The sequence below is a fragment of the Leptosomus discolor genome, chromosome 7 (assembly GCF_034619465.1).
Source record: "Leptosomus discolor isolate bLepDis1 chromosome 7, bLepDis1.hap2, whole genome shotgun sequence".
Classification (NCBI taxonomy): Eukaryota; Metazoa; Chordata; class Aves; order Leptosomiformes; family Leptosomidae; genus Leptosomus; species Leptosomus discolor.
The window spans coordinates 66,705-87,320 of NC_141397.1; the positions used below are offsets into that span (position 1 = coordinate 66,705).

Consider the following 20,616-nt stretch of genomic DNA (forward strand, 5'->3'; position numbering starts at 1 on the left):
AAAAGTATTTAAACTAATTTCTTTAAATAATTTTTCTGCAAACTCATTAAGATTTTAATCATCTGTATACAAATACAGGAAAACTTAATCTTATTAAACATAATTTTGCCCAAAAAAATGGATAAAATTAACCCTTTTGAACATATCAATCTTAAAATAAAAAGAGCAGAGACTTCCTTTGTATCAGTTTTATTTACCTGTGTTAAACCTGAACCTAAATTAGTACGGATTGCCTCTAATTGGGCATTGTACAATAAAGCTTTTAGGTCAGCCCCTGTGAACTGTTCTGTTTTTGCTGCCAAATCCTGAAAGTCCACATCGTTTGCGAAGGATAGGGAATGACTCAGAGCTTCTAAGATTTCACAGCGTGAATTCTGTAAAAAAAGAGGGGGGGGGGAAGAGTAGTAAAGCGACCTGTTATTTTCCTTGTACTGATTGCTAGATAGTGCTTTGGCCCTGTCACAAACAACTTCCTATCTGAGGGAGGAAGGATCTTTTTTTAAAGAAGATACTACCCTCACAATAGTACATAAAGGACATACGGTACAGTAATCAATCTAAAATATAGGCATACATTTTGTTACACTTACTTGAAGAGTCTAAGAGAAACTGTTCCAAACACAGTATACAGAGGAAAACATTTCTTTAAATAACCAGTTAATACCTGGAATTTTATTAGAAGATATATATGAAAATATGAAGGTGAACTCTGCTACTCATATGTCCTTTTGCAAAGAGAAGTATGACAAAAGTGAAAAAAATTCTGTTGACCTGAATGATCACATTTTAAACCAGAAGTTTACAAAAAAAAAAATCTGTATTCTTAAAGGCACAGGATCAGGATCATCTTCCACATATGTGTTTCAGAATGAAATGATACGGTATTTGCTAAATGTGCCAACTAATCTGAAAATTAACAGCACTCATTTTTTCCTCATAAAATGGGAAATCAAAGACACACATTGTACAGCCTCAAAGGCCTGATCCAAAGCCCCCTAAAATAAATGGGAATCATTCCTTTCCTAACTAGTGACACAGTGATTTAAAAAGAGCTTGAATATTCAAAATTAAATGTGGGTAAAGAAGAGTGGGATCAACTGAATTAGGAACAAAACTGCTCTGAAAACTTCAGATAATTCAAGAGTTGGGTTGGGAATGGCTATATTTCACCACTTCAAGCAAACAGCAGATCCACTGGACTCACAATTCAGAGAAGATGCAGAACATGATAAACACTAAAAAACCCACTGCTCTGCATTCAATTTCTTTCTGAAGACTGATTTCCCTTTTTATGTTTTCTTTTTAAATCAGCTATATCCACAGGAACACGATTTGATCCTGAAGGGTGTGGTAAACAGCCTTGTCTTTCCCCAGTTTTATGCAATCACATTGACACTAAAATCAGTGAATTTATACTGTTGTATAACTGGAGCTGAGCAATCAAGTCCACTTTGACCAGGTTTGAAATGCCACTAAATATAAAGAAAAGGAGAACAAAGCCCCTTAGTTTGCCCTTTTATTTTTTCCTTACCTCTCATGTAAAATGTTTTGTTTCCTCACCTGATCAGGAGGTGGACAGTACAGGCATTTATCCAGGCGACCTGGCCTTAACAAAGCAGGGTCAATCAAATCTGGGCGACTAGTAGCAGCTAGCACATAAACCCCTTAGGAAAGTGCACAAAAATATCATTAGTATCTGCTAAACTTTTGCATAAAAAGGAGCACACAAATTAATTATTACCTTGTAAGCCTTCTACACCATCTAACTGAGTCAACAGTTGGTTAACCACTCTGTCGGTAACTCCTGTGTTGTCATGACCTCGGCGAGGAGCAACAGAATCAAACTCATCGAAGAAAACAATACAAGGCTTAGCTGCCTGAGCTCTAAAAAAAAAAAAAAAAAGCAGTACTTAAATTCTGTTTAAGTTTGGGTCACAGGTAAAACTACGTAGAAATATTAAAGGTAATTGCTTTTTGCTTCAGAGAACAGTTATCTTTAAGGAGAGAACAGAAAATCTGTTTTCTGTAGTATTCTGGTTTGGGCTAAACCAGAACTAATTCTGGTTTAGGGATTTTACTTTTCAGTTAAGTCTCCCCTAAGTAACTGCACTTCTGAAAAACAGTAGCATGTTTTCCCAGACAGCGACTGCTCCCAGCAGTGCCAAGGCCTGATGTTTACAGTCAGTATCAGGGAATGGTGTGCTGGGAGGCCCTTGCTTATACCTGTTCTTGTAGCAACCAAGGCCACTGCTGAATCTTGTACCCCGTGTTGGGGTGCCCTAAGTGAAAAGGGTCACTGGCACATAAAAGGTCTCCCGTGCAGGGAAGAGCGAACCGGACAGGTGACCCAAACCTGACCAACAGAGTGTTCCACCCCATAGACATCATGTTCAGTATCAAGCTGAGGGATCACGAGGGTCAATCTCTCTTCTTCGATGGCCGACATCTGAGGAGGACTCTGTCTGTCCTTCCGTCATCGATCCCGACCCGTGTGTCCCTGAATCCAGTGCCTGAGCCCAGCTCCTGCATCCGGTTCTGTCTGCTTCTGTGTCCAGCCGGGGACTGCCCCAGTGCCAGCCCTGCAGCGTTGGTGGTGACGTATTGTCATCGGGGTGGGGGAGTTAGGTTCAGTATTGGTTTTATGTATATTTCATTATTTTCTTCTTATAGTATTTTCTTTTATTGTTACTGTTTTATTAAAGCTGTTTTAGTTGTCTTTTCCAAACTGTAAAGTCTCTCTCCCTCATTCTCTCTCCCTTCCCCTTCTGGGAGGGGAGAGGGGTTAGAGAGCACCTGTCATTCATTAGTGGCCAGCCCAGCCTCAACCCTTGACATGTAGAAATTAAGAGGTTCTGAAGAACTGAATTGCAATGGAATTACTGCTGATTTCTATGACATACCTTGCACTCACTTTGTAATTTCTGAAGTACTCAACTGTCGTGTTAATACACAAGAAAGCTCTAAAATCCAGTCGCTGCAGATGGGATTTTGGCTTATGTACCTCTAACACAAAGACTGCCTACATTATAAACTACACGAGAAGCCAAGGTTATGTAGGATATGTTTACATTAATGAGCACCGAGGGTCACTAAGGGCAGATTTGTAAAAAGAATAGAACTGGCACTGAGGACCTCAATACCAGGTCTAGTATGATTCTATGTACTGAGTGTTTGTTACTAGTTGGAGCACCCTTGACTGTCTCCTGGAATCATCTAAAACAAATTCAGCATGTGTTTTCCAAGACAGTTCTGTGATGTGAACCAACACACTGTAAATGGAGAGAACTGGCAGTTCAGCTTCAAAGGTGCACTCCTGATCTGAGCCAAAATGATCAGTTCTTAAATAATGATGGTCAACTTGAACTTGCCAAGATGTAAACATCCAGTTTGGCACAACTAATTACTTTAGATGCTTTTGTGATCTGATGCATGTCTCTCCTAGGACAACAAAATTATTTCTGGAAGCCTCAACCAATATAATTCATTGATAACATCACAAATATTTACAAAGCCAACCTGTTAAAGATATCTCGAACTGCTTGCTCACTTGCTCCAATGTATTTGCTGAGAAGCTCTGGTCCCTAAGAGGAAAAAAAAAAAAAAAAAAAAATCACAAAAGAACATTCGCGACACGTTTCTTAGTTTTAACGTGTAATTCAACATCACCACAGATCTTATATACTAGAGTGAATTTTCTTCTAACCAAGAAAGTGGCATCTCTGAAAAGAAGAGCCGGGCGGTCTAGATAAGCCAAAAGAAACTTGTAAGCATTCCAACTTATTTTAGAGTAATAATTTCCTTTTTTCTGCTACAATAGAACATGTGTTACAGTATCACAAGGCAATGGTTTCACACTATATTTTGACAATACGTTTAAAATGCATTGCTCAACTTCATTGTCCAGTGGAACCAAAATCCATGACATTTTTATAAAAAATGGGAAACTAAGAACATCTAATGAAGTTTTATAACTCTGCCTAATGAATAATTATGGAAAAAAAAATATTTCAGTAATAAATCCGTGAAGTTCTATAAGTCAGATGGTGGGATTTCGAGAGACACCAAATTTTAAATGTGAGTTTCTTACTTTGGTACTTTGCCCCCACAAGCACATACTCAAAGGTACTATGTTAAGCTATATCCTTCAGCTCATGAAATGAATCAATTAATCTTCAAAAGCTTGCTACCTTGATGCTGATGAAATTCATTCCACTCTCTCGAGCAACTACTCCTGCTAACATTGTTTTTCCTGTTCCAGGTGCTCCATACAGCAAGACTCCTGATCTCTGTCTTATGGGCAAGTTTGCAAATAATTCTGGATACTGGAAAAGAGTTTTAACAAGACATTCGAAACATGTAATTATTCTGCAGTGTACTGTAACATCACTGACTGGTGTTGATTTTCGTCTAAATAAAACATGTCTAATTTCTTGTATCCACACTAGTATCACAAGAGCTCATCTGGACTGTTGTTAGTTTAGCTGGGGCTGAAGTGGGTTTCTAGGCTTCGTAGGTACTTAAGATATGAACAAGTGGCACCTTCTACCAAAAGGAAACAGGACAGAATAGGGATGCACTAAAGCTTTATAATGTCCATATTGGTACTTCTAAATTCCTACTTTAATCACCATCTGATATGATCAAATTATATAAGTATACAGTAAAAGATTCTGTCCATTATACAGAAAACTGTTCAGTCATTTCTCTGAAGACTGAAATGGATGGCTCATCTCAACACCAGAAGTTTTAACGAAGGCAGAAAGGCCAAAGTAAAATAAAGGGGAATTGATGGATTGGCATTCATCCAAAAGAGAATCCTCTAGCAAAAGCACTGCAGAAGAGAGCTGGAAATGTTACCTTTACAGACCCTAGTCACAAACCCTGCAACAGAGAGTGTAGCAAAGACAATGTTAGCAACACTTGATCTGCAGAAAAGCACAAGCCATTGCCTTTTGTATCTGGAAGACAGAAGGGGAAGGAAAAAAGGTTTTCCAGTAGCTGAAGAGACTTGAAGACTGGCAAGCTACAAAAGTAGCTTAAAACCATACGTGTCATCTTTCTGTCAAATACCATGTCACGCCTTAAAAATCACTCTTCCCCTACTAATGCTATAGAAAAAATTCAAGTAACTAATTTAAAAGAACTGGGTACCTTTGCAGGTAACATTATGGTATCCATGAGTATTTGCTTCACATCTTTTAAGCCACCAATCCTGTCCCAGCCAATGTCTTTAGGTTTATGAAGTTTGACATTTCTCAGAGCTAATGGAGTAAAACCTTTTAGAGCTTTCTGAAAATCCATAGTTGACAGATTCAATTCTGCTTAAAAAAAAAAAAAAAAAAAAAATCCTGAACAAAAAGAAAAAGAACATACAGCCTACCAGTAACAAATTCCTTACGTTATGTAACGAACACATTTTGAACACAGAACATAAAACCTGGCTTTTTATTTCTCTGTTACTCCACAGGTTCTGGATAACAGAAGTAAGACTATGAAATAAGGGATTTTTTGGTCAACATACCACCATTTTGAAATGCATTCTGGTTGGAAACACAGGCATGAATGGCACGATCAACCAGCATAGTAAAATCTCTAGCAACAAAGCCTTCCGTTTCCTTTGCAATACATTGGAGGTCAAGACCAGAGGACTTCTTTATATCAGCATTCAGTTTCTTTTTTATTATGGAATACAGCATTTCACATCTTTGCTTCTGAAAAACAGAATTGTGCACCAAGTGTATGCCGAGTTTACTATTTATATGGATTTCAGAAATTCAAAAAGTAAATACATACAAGTTACTAAAATTTCCTTAAATATTTGTATGTCACCAAACCTTCAGGCATTAATGTAAACAAAAGTTAGTTCTTCAGATGAATTTCAATACATTCACCAGTTTTATAACTTCAAACGTTTATTTCACCACAGCTATCTCAAATCCAACAATAATAATGAAGCAACCCTCCACCCCCCCAGACTCTACTGTTTTACAACCAATTTTTATGTTTTACAGGAAAAGGAACATTTTTCCTTTTGCCAATATGAGTATAATATATTTGAGATTAAATATATTGCACTAGATAAAAATACATCAGACAATTTGGTATCTTTTTGAGATCCTGACTTTTCCAGCGATGTCTCATCCTTATTTATGTATTAGTATTAAAAATTATAAAAGCAGGCTTGCAGGAAGTGGGAGAAAGCTACGCTGTATCTAATGCAGAATCCCCTCCTCAGTGGCTTTTAATTGCTAGCCTGTGACAGAAGACAAGCAGACCACAACAACTCGTGTTAAATACAGACGCATTGCCATGTCCGTGTCACATCATGAGGGCACGCGCCGGTACAGAGCATCTGCTTTCTCCTGCAATGAAGTTACAGTTTTTATTCCCCTCCCTATCCTTTCTACTTTTCAGAATGGACTATATTCAAAAGTAGAGGGATATAATACAGTAAACCAAGCCAAAACCTTCCCATAAAATTAGTATTCGGTTCTAACAACAGTTTTAAAATACACATTCAAGGGGCATAAATATTTCTGTGAGCAGTGAAAAAACACACTCAGGTTTAATCTCATTTATCTAACTGAAGTAACTTAAATGTTTTTTTTCAAAGCTGCTCCTCTAGAATCCCCTTACAGGTAACACGGAGACATGTATATCTCTCCTGCGTTAGACAACTTGACCTGTTTTACGTTGAACTGAAATGTCCTCTGAATACACCCTTCGCTTGCCACTGAAGATGAGGACAGTGGGGCCAACCGGGAGTTTTCACAGGATTACTTTTATTTTTTTTAAAATGTTACAATGACAGACGTAAGTTCTGAGATACTTAAGTACCATGAAAAAACTTCTAAGATTTCCAGATTTTTTCCCTCATCTTTGGGTGTAACCTACTATTTTTGCAGCTGTTCCAGTACTGTACTGGAGCCTGCAGGAAGGCAAACAATATTTTAACCATTTTACCTGAATTTACCTGATCTGGTGATCGGATACATTTGAAGCACTGAAATATGTGAGTTCCTTGAGCTGAAACCAGGGAAGGATGCAGGGAATGTTCAGACTGACTTGTGGCAATTAATGCAATCAAACTCCCCATGGAAATCACTTCTTTTATCAGGTCTTTCAAAACTAAACACAGAAGACATTGCTCCACGTATTGCAAAATAACAAAAGATTCTACATTTCATAACAGACATTTCTATCATACTGGAAAGCAGCATTAGGGCACACAAAATGTTACATCTTATTAAATATTTGTTTTACTCCCGTGTTTACAGGTTGGGTTTTTTTTTAAATCAAAAAATAAAAGATGTAGTTATTTTTTCTAGGACAGTATGTTCCATTAATAAAATGCTATCAGAAGTGCTCTTTAAAAGCTAAATTTGTAACATCACTGATGATGTCTACCACAGGATATTAAAAATATGGATTTTTTTTTTGTACACTATGATCACTGCTGTAGAAATATTATTCCCTTCATACAAAAAAAAAAAAAAAAAAGGAAAGTTGTAAGAATAAAAATAGATGCTAAGCCTAAAAAAATAAGCCATCTAGGAAAAAATAATACATAAAAGTCAAAGAAATTATGGATTCAAGGTAGATCTTCAAGGAATAATCTTTAAAACTCTAAGCCTCTGCTGTATGCATTATACCTGTAAATAAAGTAATAAGAAACACAAACAATTCTGCAAGTAATTTAAGTGCATATTTTTAAAAAAGAAATTATATTAAGGTTTTCTGAACTTCAGAAGTAATTTAGTAAAAAATTAAGTTAACTCCTTCAAACTAATCTAAGAAATGGAAGATATTGTTTGCTATGGCTTTAATTTTACAAGAACTGAGTTGAATGCAGCTAAAAAAATAAAGGTATTAATCTTGGTAATTTAAATTTAGTTTTATTTTGCAACTTACCACTGAATACAGGATGTCAATTGATAATCTTATTTTTAAAAAAAAAAAAAAATCTGTGAATTGTTACATTGCTAAAATAGAAGTTCTACAAAGTACACTGAATAGGATGATACAGAAGTTAGTACTCAGCTAAGAAGTTGGTTCTAAACATCAATAAGTATCAAATTCATACATATCCGTAATTATAAATCATCATGGAAAACAGGGCGGATTTTAATGATATGTCAATTATAATACTAATCTTATCAATAATTATCTGTCAAAGATTCATCTGTCATTTGTACGCAATTGCAACGTATTTGAGCGCATGAACGGTATAAAAAGGAAGTGAGAAGTCTCTACCACTGGCAGTGGTACTGACAACAGGCATTATCAGCAGCAGTGGTGGTGTACGTACCATTGGCAAGGACTACTCCAAGCTCCAGAGTGGACTACTTTGATTCAGTTAGTGGTCCACAAATGGTCTACGTACCATAGTTTGTGAATCCCTGCCATGGAATAGCACATGGTCCAGGGGCAATAATGATACAGACAGAATTGTCCAGGTAGGGCAGTACAATTCATGTGCAAGAGACTCTAAGTTGCATTGTATTTTTATTCAGATATGGGTAGAACAGTATTACCATATGCAAGTCTATTGCTCTGAACGGTTTCAGGGCTGTTCTCATGCTCTGGTGTAGGAGGTACTCCAACAATGTGATCAAGATCATCCATCAAAAGAATGGATGGTTGTCTCCATGCTGCCTCCAAAAAAGCTTCTTCCACATTTTTCCTTATGTTTGCTAGTCTCTTTCCTAAGACAGAAATACAACTTTAATGACAAAACATATCAGGGAAAAAACCCATCAGACTGACTACAGCTTAGGCACGTTAACACTGCAATGTTTTGATGCACGTAGCTTAACTTTGCTCCTACAAATCCAGGTACAAAGATTAAACCAGAGTCAACAGTCAGTAAATAAAGGAGTCCACATCTTTATCAAAAAAGTACTAGAAGGACCCACCTGTCCTGAAATGAGATTAATCACCTTTCACTAACCGCTATAGAAGCCTACAGGTCTAGTTTCTAGACAGTAAAAGCAGTGCAGTATCAGCAGCGCTCTAAGTTAGCTACTAAAGAGTCCTGCATTGTAAAAATTTTTCAGAGCAAAAGACCTAGATTTTTATCAATCCTTCCCCTTTTCTCTGGAGCAAGGAACTTAGCAGGGACTTAAGCAAAAAGAGAATAGCCATGCAATATAAGGGCTTGGCAAGAAAACAGTTGAGAATTCTCTGACTCTGTAACAAGACTATCTAGAAAAGCCAGTAAATGGAAGAGTGAAAAAAGCCTTTTTTTGTCCTTTTCCATCTTTGGCACAAAGTACTTATTTTTGAACTCACGAAACCTAAGGATTCATCTCATCATCATTTACAATCATGAGTGTCAGGTAACCACTGCCAACATACACTAGGTTAGTAAACACGCCATCCTAAATCAGGTTTCAGCTGGTTGTTCAATCCTTCTTTGGTGCCTGTGTCATCTTTTCACTAACACAGGTGTCATTCAACACTTAATGATCTGTCAAGGCAACATTCGTTCCAGCTAGCTTAGCTGAAAAACACCCACACAGTTCAACTTGCAACTTCTTCCTATTTTCTAACACTTACAAGTAAGCATGGCAAGCACAGTTTGAATTTGGTGGTGGTATGTGGGACAGAAACTGATAAAAGTGTGAAATAAGCTTACAGCAGCTGTATTTTCATCAGACTGTTAAAGATGCTTATTGCAGGGCATCAAATATCCTTGCAAAAGCAGTAATAATACCAGAAAAAATATTCAGACCAAATAGAATAGCTTCATTATTGTGCTGCTTCATCATAGAGCAAACATTTGAGATTTAAAAAAAAAAAAAAAAATTATCATACCTCTTAAAGCTTTACAATCAATTACTTCGACATGAGCATCCAGTCTATCGAATGCTTCTTTGCAAATGGCCTTTGCTAATGTTGACTTTCCACTTCCCTACAAAAATAAATGTGAGCCAATGTAAACTGACAGGACTAGTTTATTCTAGTTTCTGCAGAGGGTTTGTTACAGTATACACCAGTTAACAAGCTGGGAAAGCTGTATGCACACTAGTTTTATTCCTCACCAAAAGCTTATACCTGTTCTGTCTTTATATCTCTCGGTAGAGACCAAAGCCCTACAGTGAAACAAGTACAACCAGAGTGGATATATTCACTACAGATAGTGCTGTGATTCTACTGAGTTCAGTGTGAAGACATCTGTTAGTTTCAGTGGAATGTGGTACTACATGGATCACCATAAGAGGCAACAGGATAACAACAGTATCAACTCCACTGCCATTTTATGTTAGAGCACAGCAGGAAATACGATATTCTTATTTTCTTTCAAATATTTCAGAGACAAGAAGTGTTTATTACACAATAAACGCAAAGCAGATTAAGCCCCTAAGGGAACGTACTGAAATTGCATTGGTAACAATCTTTAAAACTTACATATATACACACACACATGAAATACGAATATATATTGATGAAGCGTGCATATGATGTGTACACATATATATAATATACAATGTTTTACTGAATTAACTGCTCTTTTTTCAGCTTGTTCTTTAATTCTTTGGAATTCGCATGGTATCAAAGAAAACTAACGAAAACAGTTTTGTAACTACAGAAAGCAATCTGGGAGGGTTTGCAAATAGAGAGTAGTGGAGTGCGTACCTTTCCTCCTGTGAGAAGCACCCCTCCACTTCGCAGTCCCACAGCAACAGCAGCCAGCTTTTGAGATAATGGACGTCCCAGAAGACTGTGACTTATGTGTTCAAAGGAAGATGTTCCTAATTTGTCCACTCCTCTGCAGAGCAAATAAAACATTAAATGGCCTAGGGCAGCATCAGTACACACAATGTAAACAGTAATAGCTTGCAGTACGGTAGTTTCAATGCTGACACATTGTGACGTACTTCACCTTTTCAATAAAAGGTAAAGACAATTCAGCCTGAAGAGACAGCACCTTTATTCTGCAGTGGTGACACAGGGGATACAGACAGACATTGCAGAGCACCCCTACAATGGAAGGGTTATCCAGTCATTCCTAGCACGAGGCAGATCTCAGAAGGTAAGAGCTAACCATCTTTTGAGGCTCTGTCTGTTTTGAGTGTCTGGGTAACAACCTACTAAGGAATGTAACAAATTGGTAAAACATGGAGCATGCCTGTGTCAGAAAGCCGCTCAGCCTTTTCAGAAATAAAGCAACACCTAGCTCATTCAAAGACATCTTTTATCCTTCACCGGTCCTAAATCTTTGTGACTTTTGACACAATAGTGCTCCTTTCATGCCCACAAACAGCAAGGTTATCAGATTATATTTCACCTTTAAACAAAAAGTGCTGTTCCATGAGAAATGGAATGAACAAACGAATCCTGGTTTCTAATGTCCCTACCCTAACCAGATCCCATCCCTACCACAATAGCCCCATATCAGTTCCCATTCCCTCTTCAATAATAACATGCTCAGTTGCTCTTCACGACGCCTCAGTAACACCCTCAGTTGCCTCTCACAATGCTGATAGCATACCACCACAACGTTCCAAGTCTCTCGCCCCCTCTGCCCCATCCCTACTTCAAGCTTGCTGCACAGTACCACTGCCTTCCCTTATACTAACGACCACGGTTTTATATATGACTGACTTATTTGCAGGGAAAGAGACAGCATGTCCCATGGGTAGTTCCAGACTACATCTCTGCCACTGGCCACCTCGCAGGTTAACCAAGTAGCTGTTGAGCTTACATTGCACATTTTAACAGTGGACACACGACTCTGCATTTCTCTCCTCAGACGACAAGTCTGATAAAACTTGTAGGAACTAAGTTCCTTTGAGACTCATACTATTAAATGCAGTTAAAGAAGTAAACAGGTTTAAGTTACTGTGGCAAGAGGACTGACAGACAGACTGCAGCACATCTTAAGTTTTGCTTCATTTGGAAACCCCAGTTACAACAGCCCTAGTATCCCTTACTGCTACGTAGAGGTCTGTTTCATACTTAGAAGCACACCAAGAGCCACTGAACTATCAGCATTTCTTCTGAAACTCGGGCAGTTCTGAAACCTCCCATCCTACTCTCAGACATGGTGACCTTTTCAGCATGTGAGTACATTCAGTGACATGAAGTTTTCTTTTCAATGCAGTAAGACTACTGAGAGGACAAAATTAACCATCTACATATACTAGGATAAGGTCTGAACCTGACACAAGCCAAAAGATGCAGAGGTTTGTTTTAGATCTGGCCTAGTTTTCAAAAAATCTGCATTTGCATCAGTATTTTTTTTTTTTTTTTTAATTCCCATTCCCTCCCATGTTTTCTACTACAAAAATGCTCACCCTAAATCATTTAGTTTGTAGTAAGGAAGGTTCCTGTCTGTATCACACATAGGTGGCTGGCTGTCATTGTCAGCTTTTCTAGTTAGAGGATGTAAAAGAACCTAAAACAAAGGAAAGAGTTAGTACTTTACATTAAATGTAACTACAGAAGAAGGGTATAAAAGTGACTAGCCATTTTTGGAATTGTGTAAAGTAAGTGTTGCATGTATGCTTTGCTGAAACTTATTGTGCTTGAAAGAAAGATGCATTGGCAAAATGGCATAGATACAATTATTTCCAAACTCAATCCAGTGTTTACGGTGACGTAACAACCTACGATTGGATGTTAGGCCACGTGCTGCTTATACCAGACTATGCAGCCCATCATCTCTTTCCCTACCTGTAACTATTTGTTCCTTCTCCTGTGTCCTTCCCTGTTGTGCTGGCATAAGCACTTGTGAGGCAGCATAGTGAATCACATCAGGAGTCTGACTTGGGTGAAAAGTAACCTGACAGAACATTTCCCTTTTTTAATCCACATGTATTTTTCAGTCTAGTTCACTGGCGAGCTAGTATGGAAAGCTGGGCAGGCAAACAGGGCTAACAGAGAGGTTCACAGATAAGAACAAGCTGGTAGGAGATGCGGACACTGCTATTAAGAAATGCACTTTGCCCTTTCATCTTAGTACCAGTGACCAGCACAATTTGTAGAAGCCTTCTTGTACTTCTCTACTACCAGTAGAAATAAAGCTCTTGCTTTACTTTTTTTAACAGGAATCCTAAATTTTGCAGATAAATTCTATTCTAAACAGCCAAAAAAAGACATTTCAATTCTCTGCTAAAATTTAACTATATCAGTTTAAAAATGGAAAAAATGTTGCCCCACTCCTATAACCGTAACCCTGGAGTCATGCGACCGGTTCAACCAGAATTATTAATGGAAACAGTAATCCTAATATTAAATAGAAATACTTATTCTCCTGAGAAAGCAAAGACTGAAGAAACAGAAGGCACAGAAACTATATAAAAGAGAAGGCAGTGTGAGCTTAGTAGGTTTGAATGGGGTGTGTGTCTTGTCTCTGTCAGAACAAGCTACCATTCCTGCCACATACACTGTGAAGTGAATTTACAGTGGTTCCGGTATTAAGGGAAAGAACAACTAAGTATAAGGACAGTATGATCAAACTTGAGACAGTACTGACTTTCCTCTGCTCTAACTGATTTTTTCAGAGAGTTTGATATAGACTATGACAAGTGTGGCATGCCTGGAATCTCATCAATGCCTCAGGCTATAAAATAACATATAAAGAAGGCAGATAAAATTTAATGAACAGGCTGAATTATTTATTTAAAAGTGGAACCCCAAATACATTACATATAAAATCTAACATATTTTTAACCAAATATAACAATTTAAATTACTTGATACCTGATACTATGTGATATTTACTTGCATATTAGTCTTTTGCAGCAAACTAGGACTCAGGATAAAAATATTCTCAGACGTATTTGCTTCAATGTGCACAGGATGCACTGCACTAAGGACAAACTCCTCCATTCCTGTAAAAACCCAAGGAACAACTATTAAAATTCCAGATCAATTCAACTATTATCCTTCAAAAGATGAAACAGATTAGTGTATTTTGAAGTACTAGGATATAATCCAAAAAGAAAGAATAAAAAAAAGGTTAATCATTATTAAAGCATAATTCATGCTTACAGTTTCAGTGTAAAGAGATATCTGTTATGTTAAATAGTGTATACAGAGACTAAATGTCATATTGACTAAGTAAATTCCATAATGGACAGTTAAGACAGCTACAGCACAGGACAGTATTATCCTACCTTCTTTAACAGACAGATGTATATAGTCTGTGCTTGTCATTATCCATGGGAGATCATCACTAGTGAAATCCTGCAGCCACGAACTGAATGCAGATTTAACATCATCTTCATGTATATCTTTATGCTAAATAGGAAAAAAAAGAAAGAGGAAAATAGAACAAAACAAGGTGTTAGTAAGTAAAACTGTTTTCTTCCTATGCATGAGGCATTTGTTTCTCTTATGGTAGCAGAGAGATGGAAGAAAATACGAGAGTTGTATTTCTTTTAGAAAACAGCATTTTGCCAACAAACACCACTTCTACCAACTGCTCTACGGAAAGCATCTGTCTAGCCCTTGCTACGTCAACAGCTGAATCTTCCACCCTCTCTAAAGATCTTTGGAACACTGATGTGAGGGCACGGAAAAGCTTTTATTCTTGTTTTACTTACCTGTACTGCCAGATCTAAGACCTCTACTCAGCTCCTGGGTTTGAAAGAGCACCCAAGGTATGCACCAACACTGATCTGTAACTTATTTTGGGTGCTCACTACATCCCTCTCTTCCCTGTACACAGGCAGGCCAAGAGACCAAATGACTTACCCCAGATCACCTAGAAAAGTGGCATAGCAAAAGAAATTGAGTCTAGATCACCTGTCTCCTGACTGAGCTCCTTCCCAATCAGAGAAGCATAACTCCCATCTAAAAAAGGGGGAATTAACAGAGATCATGGAAGCAGTGTTCAGAAAAGAAAATGAAACTTACTGTCATATTTCTTTCTACATTTGCCTGTTTTTTTCCAAGAACTAAAAAACTTCAACTGAATTAGGAAGGAAGGAAAGGGAAAAATCTATTTAAAACATGTAAAAGCACACATAACTACTATTACGATTTAAGCAGATCACTGCCAGAATACTTCTTTTAACTCCAATATTAAAAAAATAATGCAGTGCAACCATTTCTCTGTAGGTAAGAAATCAAATTTAAAAAATTGGGATAAAGAACAAACCTGTATAAGCCCTGCTATGATGAGAACTGCTGTGTTTAAAGATTTGAGGGGCAGCTAACATGGGAAATAATCACGCCAGTGTCACACAGAAACATGCATATGGTACACTATGAAGAAAAACATCATTCCAAAGCTACATCTGACAGACTGGGAGAACTGTCCTAATCATGTTTTTACTGTCCCAGATGCTCACTCGGAAGACTAGGTATTTCTCTCACAGGAAAACAGAGGGATGCAATGATGTAACTCACGATAATTAAATCTTTAGCACGAAGAAAAGAAAAATTAAAAGAAAGCATTAAAGGAAGTAAAACACTAAACAGCACATAAAAAATTATAACAATTTTACTGCAATTGTCTTTTTTAGGAAATCCACTGGGCACTGCAACGTTTGAAGAGTATAAGCATGTCTTCTCCAAGACTTAAAATGGGTATTTCCTCTTTAGCGCTATGATTCTTTCTCTTTGTTTTGTGTTTGTTTTTATAGGCTTAAATGTATAAACTTAAGATTTGCTAGGTTTGAACCAGTATTAATATACTGCAGATGAGGGTCTGATACAAAATTATTATCAATTATTGTTGCTATTCTGCCAGCAACTGTTTATGTTTGAGACCTAACTAAACAAAAAATCTTTTCTCTACCAATGCTGTGTCTCCTTCACGTCAATGTCCTTTTCAATACTAAAAACATCAGAAATTTTCACAATTTGAGAATGACGGAAGACCCTGTGACTTAAAAGGTACTATACAGCATTCTTCTAATAGCTTCAGGAAACCAGAAGTCAAAATTCAGAAGTTCTATTTCCCCCACCCTCTGCGACCTCTACCAGTTCCCTTACACAGAAAATTATGTTAGAGAGCATGCCAAACTATTTGAAATATTTGCCAAGTGCAAAATAAAATTTAAAGGCTTGATGTTTATAGTATTATTGATCAAAATACAAAATAGTATTACTAAATATGCCTTCTTTAAGTAGACCATAGCATCATCTTAATTGAAACTTACATAGTAAAAAGAAGCAGCAAGCAATTAATTATTCAAAAAAGAAATTCCTTTGGAATTATGTCATACATGATAGACAACTTTCAAACTATCACCTAACAAATTAAAATGACTAAAACCCCCGCCAATTTAACCAGAACAACATTATCAGTTTTCCAATACATGAACAAATATGTGACCAAGAATATCAACTCACTAGGTTCTGTGTGGGTTGCAGGGTAAGAGATACAGGAATTTTAGGAATAGATTCAACTGACTTAATTCGGACTGTTGAATGTATTTTGATATGTAGTTTTTTTCTCAGACCATCTGGAATCTGAAATATGTAAAATAAAAGCAAAGAAAAAGGAAATATCAGAAAGTGAAGCAGTTATAACATTGCGTATGTGGCAACACATCTGTTTCTTCATCACTACATTTGATCATTGATCTGTTTATTGGTTGTAATCTGCAAAAGAATTAAGGAGTAAACCATCAAATTGATGGCGGCGTCCAAATCTTGTTCTCTGTCTCAAACATTTCTAATTGCCTGTTACTCTGTTTGTGAAAGTGCCCACTATAGCTGACAATCTAATAACTTCTTTAAATAAAAACCAAAAGGTTGAAAAGAATTAGAAGGAATTCTTAGAACATTGTAAGAACAGTTTTAATATAAGAGAGAAACAACAACTCCACTTTCATTTGCTGATTAAAATTAATATTACATTGGCAGGGAAATATAAATAGGCCAGTATGCAGATCAGAACTAATTGCATCTGCAGCACAGAGAGAGAAAATCCAATTTCCCTAAATTGTACTAGTCAGTCTACCCTTTTAAAAAGGAAACTACTTTTCAAATATTCTGTGTTATTTTAGATGTATATCCAAACTGAAAACATCTCATAAATGTTTACTAAGTCTGAAAGACTTTATGGTTGCTGGCATTCGGAAAATTATTATGTCTCTCAAAAACTCTGCAGGCTCCTGCTCTCACTCTCAACCAAAAAAAAAAAAAAAAAAAAAAAAAAAAAAAAAAGGCAAGACGTATATTACATCGAAACAGTCAAATGGTGATTTGGAGCGCATTTTATCTATTTCTGTGGATCCCACATGTGCTTCCAGGAAAAAAAGAACATAGGCAGGCCACAGTTCAGAACAGGCTTAAATGTCAGTGTCTGCACGCCGGGACTTGCGGCACCTTGCAAAATAGTACATAAAAACTACAATAGTTTAAATTATATAAAAGCTAGTTATTTGATTATTTCTTTAAGATTTTTTTTAAAGAGTATATAAAAGCACTTGCAAACATTGTGTAGCACTAGGATATGTGACCCCACTACTTTATAGTTTGATGACACCTAGACTCCAAAGCACATTTTAAAGTGATAACTGATGCAAACAATCTCATTACGCAGTACTGAATGTACATTAGTGGATACTTTCACATTCTCATGAATACAGTGGCGAACAACAGATTTTGAGGAAAGTCTGCATTCCCTCCAGAAACACAGAAGAATTTTACCCATTTGGTGCAAAAATGCTAAGGGTGCAGAAACCCAGAGCATGCCACACATCTTGGAAGACAACAGTAAGTACCATAGTCCAGAATGAGACAGCTTAGCAAAACATAGCTCTAGTAAACATTATTTGATTCTAGTATACTCTACTCAAGAGCTTAACACAAAGCCTATATCCCAAAACTGCATGTTAACTAGCCAGTTCCATGACTATCCAATAGAAAATATCCAACAAAAAGCCCAAAAGACAGTGTGCTGAAACTGACCCAAACTCTTCCAACATGGAGGGCTTCCCCACTGTGGCTATACTCCATGACGCTCTTTAGGTCTTCAAATCCGTTCCAAACAATTTGAACAACAGATCCCTCACTGGATGCTTGACTGCTATTAGAATTGGAATGGTTTTTGTCTTGTGTACTAGTCAGATGCTTTTGCTTTTCAAATGGCAGATTTTCCTTTGCTTCTTGATGACGCCGTCTTGGTGAAAGCAGCTCATTAATTTTCCCATAAGATACTACAGGATTTGGATTCATATCAATGAATTCTAAATTCCACGGAAAAACATGAATAGCATTGCATTTCAGAAATGCATGAGTGGTGGATGCATTCTGTACGCTGGGAGGCTGGGACTGACAAACTCTAAAAATGGAATCCATGTGAATTAAGTTCAGCAGCTTGTCTTTGAAGGTGCTCATTCCATCTTTATCACTCAAAGTCTTTTGTTTCTGCTCAGATGTATGACAGAAAACGCTCCCTATGAAATTCCATATATTTGGGAGAACATTTGAGCCAAACGTCATGTTTGCATCAGTCTTACTGTGTTCAAGGACTCCTGGCTTTAAGTAAGGTTGTTTGGCAAAAGGATCCTTTACTGTTTCTTCTTGCTCCATCTTATTTTTCACAAAACTTTTGAGCAAAATGTCACTTTCTGTGGAAGGCATGCTGGTGATATTTTCCTCAAGTTCGCGTGTTTTGGGAAGTATCAGAAGCTCCGTACAGGGCTCTAATCTCCCATAGCAGGCTGCGGGCATAAGCGTACCTGAGTATGAACAAAGCAGGTCAATGATCGCATCCACTCTTGCAACACAGCTTACTCAAGGTGCCACAAGAACTTTCGATAATGCTTACCAATTTTGATGTAAACGTGAGTGTGCTGTTCAATCCATACAGGAAAGACAGCTTTTGGAAACACTATTCGAATCTGGTCAAGAAGATGTTTTTCAAGAGAGGAAGCGTGCAGTTCCTGGGAAAATGTGGTATCATTATAAATTAAGTACCGCATACATTTTCAACATTTGTTTTAAGACAAAAACTCTACATCTCTTTCTAACACACCATTTGAAATACAAAATACAATTAAACCCCATCAAAATTAGTTATTTGCTATGGGGCTGAAAAGAATGGGGCATCGTGCAAGAAACTGCTTGCGTCAAAATCTCTGTCATCTCTAAGAAAAGGATGTGAAGAGGGGAAAAGGTTTTATTACCAGAATTTCCCAATCATCTGCCGAGAGTGGTTCCACTTCTACTTGCTGACAGGAGGAGACATGGGAACAGGGTTCAAGAAATACCTGGCAAAAGGAACATAATTTCAAAATATTTAACTTCTTATTTTTAAACACAGAAAAGCTCCATCTTTAATCCAATTAAAAAACTGACATCTCCTTCATTATGTGCTTTCACTACTTCAAACGTACATCTTCTTAACGACACCAGGTAATTCATGAGCAGAAGATGGATGTTCAGATGTTCAACATACTGGAAATGGATTGCATTGGGCATGCCTGGGGACTTCAACACACTGTGAATGGAAGTGAGTGTGAAAAGGATCAAAAGCTTTATCAGATGATAAGAAACAATCAATTTTTAATGCCTATTAACTGTCTTTGCATTTTTTATTTTTAAGTGTCCTGGACTCCAAAATGCTGAAAAATCCGTCAAGTCATACAAATTTAGGTAAGGCAGAAACAGATGAAGAAACGAGGAAAAAGTACAATACAAAGCCACAATCAGCTCCTTTACGAATGGTTTCACAGGAAGCAGCCCCACTTCCACAGAAATGTTTTAAGGCCCTGTGTATCAGAAAGAATGATAAAACTTATTGTGGCTTAGGCTTTTCAGAAAGCATTAAACATATACTTCAAAAGTTAATTTTTAGCAAAGGTTCCATTTGACAGAAAGTAACAATTTTCAAACAATATGTCATACATTTTTAAATAAACTCCATTAAATTTCTCTTGAGATAAAACTCATTACCTGTCCTCTGAGAGAGACTTATTTCAGGTCAGCTTTTATAAAAGTAACAATTGATTTTAAATTCCTCTAGGTCCTCAGTTTGAAGCAAAAGTTGAGAGGAATATCTTCTCCACAACATGGTAAACAGAAGAACATATTATGAAACACAGCAAACATGCAATTCCTGAATCCAAAACAGAGGCAAAACTGCCTAACTATTCATTCAGTTGTACAGATGATTATTTCCAGGCAACAGCTGGATGAGGTTTTCTTAGGCTTCCTTTGTCAGTTGTTTTTCTGTTGAAAGCTATTAATTGCTAGAACAAAAAAGGGTAGTTACCTTGCCACTGAACTAGTAAATTGTAAAGTTCTGCAAATAGATACACCATTTCTAGAGAGAATAGGATAAAGTAAAGGAGGTAAGATAATACACTGCTTTGAGCCACATTCTTTGATGTCCTCTGTTATGCTGACTTAAATTTTCCATATGAGAGAACATGCATGTATGAATATACTATTACACTGGGAAGAGTAACACTTCTCTATTCTTGTCTGTTTAAATCTCTATTAATATAAAAAAACCCTTGCATATTGAGATTTTTAACAGTCTCATGTCAGAAGCTCTGCCTGCCTCTTGGGCATCTCTTCAACTTCTGTCCAATGAAAGAATCTTTTACAAGAAGTTTAACAGTGTTCAAGAGTAAGAGGCCAATTTAAACACACATTCAAAGAGAGAGTACACATGGGGACATACAGTGAAGGGGGGGAAAAAAA

At 37.0% G+C, this 20,616-nt stretch overlaps 1 protein-coding gene across 10 annotated transcripts in view; it reads right to left on the reverse strand.

The window, feature by feature from the left end:
* PEX1 (peroxisomal biogenesis factor 1) overlaps positions 1 to 20,616 on the reverse strand; it is a 29,911-nt gene that overhangs the window by 4,881 nt on the left and 4,414 nt on the right. For 5 of the 10 annotated variants that reach the window (XM_086467675.1, XM_086467679.1, XM_086467682.1 and 2 more), the window contains 18 exons: positions 19,095 to 19,178; positions 18,737 to 18,851; positions 17,875 to 18,647; positions 16,309 to 16,428; positions 14,124 to 14,247; positions 13,729 to 13,838; positions 12,300 to 12,400; positions 10,639 to 10,771; positions 9,817 to 9,913; positions 8,535 to 8,705; positions 6,974 to 7,128; positions 5,522 to 5,711; positions 5,152 to 5,318; positions 4,188 to 4,322; positions 3,517 to 3,581; positions 1,742 to 1,884; positions 1,561 to 1,664; positions 198 to 374 (listed from right to left, as the gene is read on the reverse strand). In XM_086467675.1, the coding sequence (XP_086323801.1) occupies positions 198 to 374; positions 1,561 to 1,664; positions 1,742 to 1,884; positions 3,517 to 3,581; positions 4,188 to 4,322; positions 5,152 to 5,318; positions 5,522 to 5,711; positions 6,974 to 7,128; positions 8,535 to 8,705; positions 9,817 to 9,913; positions 10,639 to 10,771; positions 12,300 to 12,400; positions 13,729 to 13,838; positions 14,124 to 14,247; positions 16,309 to 16,428; positions 17,875 to 18,647; positions 18,737 to 18,851; positions 19,095 to 19,178 (2,964 nt within the window). Of the gene's footprint in view, positions 1 to 197; positions 375 to 1,560; positions 1,665 to 1,741; positions 1,885 to 3,516; positions 3,582 to 4,187; positions 4,323 to 5,151; positions 5,322 to 5,521; positions 5,712 to 6,973; positions 7,129 to 8,534; positions 8,706 to 9,816; positions 9,914 to 10,638; positions 10,772 to 12,299; positions 12,401 to 13,728; positions 13,839 to 14,123; positions 14,248 to 16,308; positions 16,429 to 17,874; positions 18,648 to 18,736; positions 18,852 to 19,094; positions 19,179 to 20,616 lie in introns of all 10 variants that reach the window. The other 5 variants (XM_086467677.1, XM_086467676.1, XM_086467681.1 and 2 more) reach the window with 5 other exon arrangements.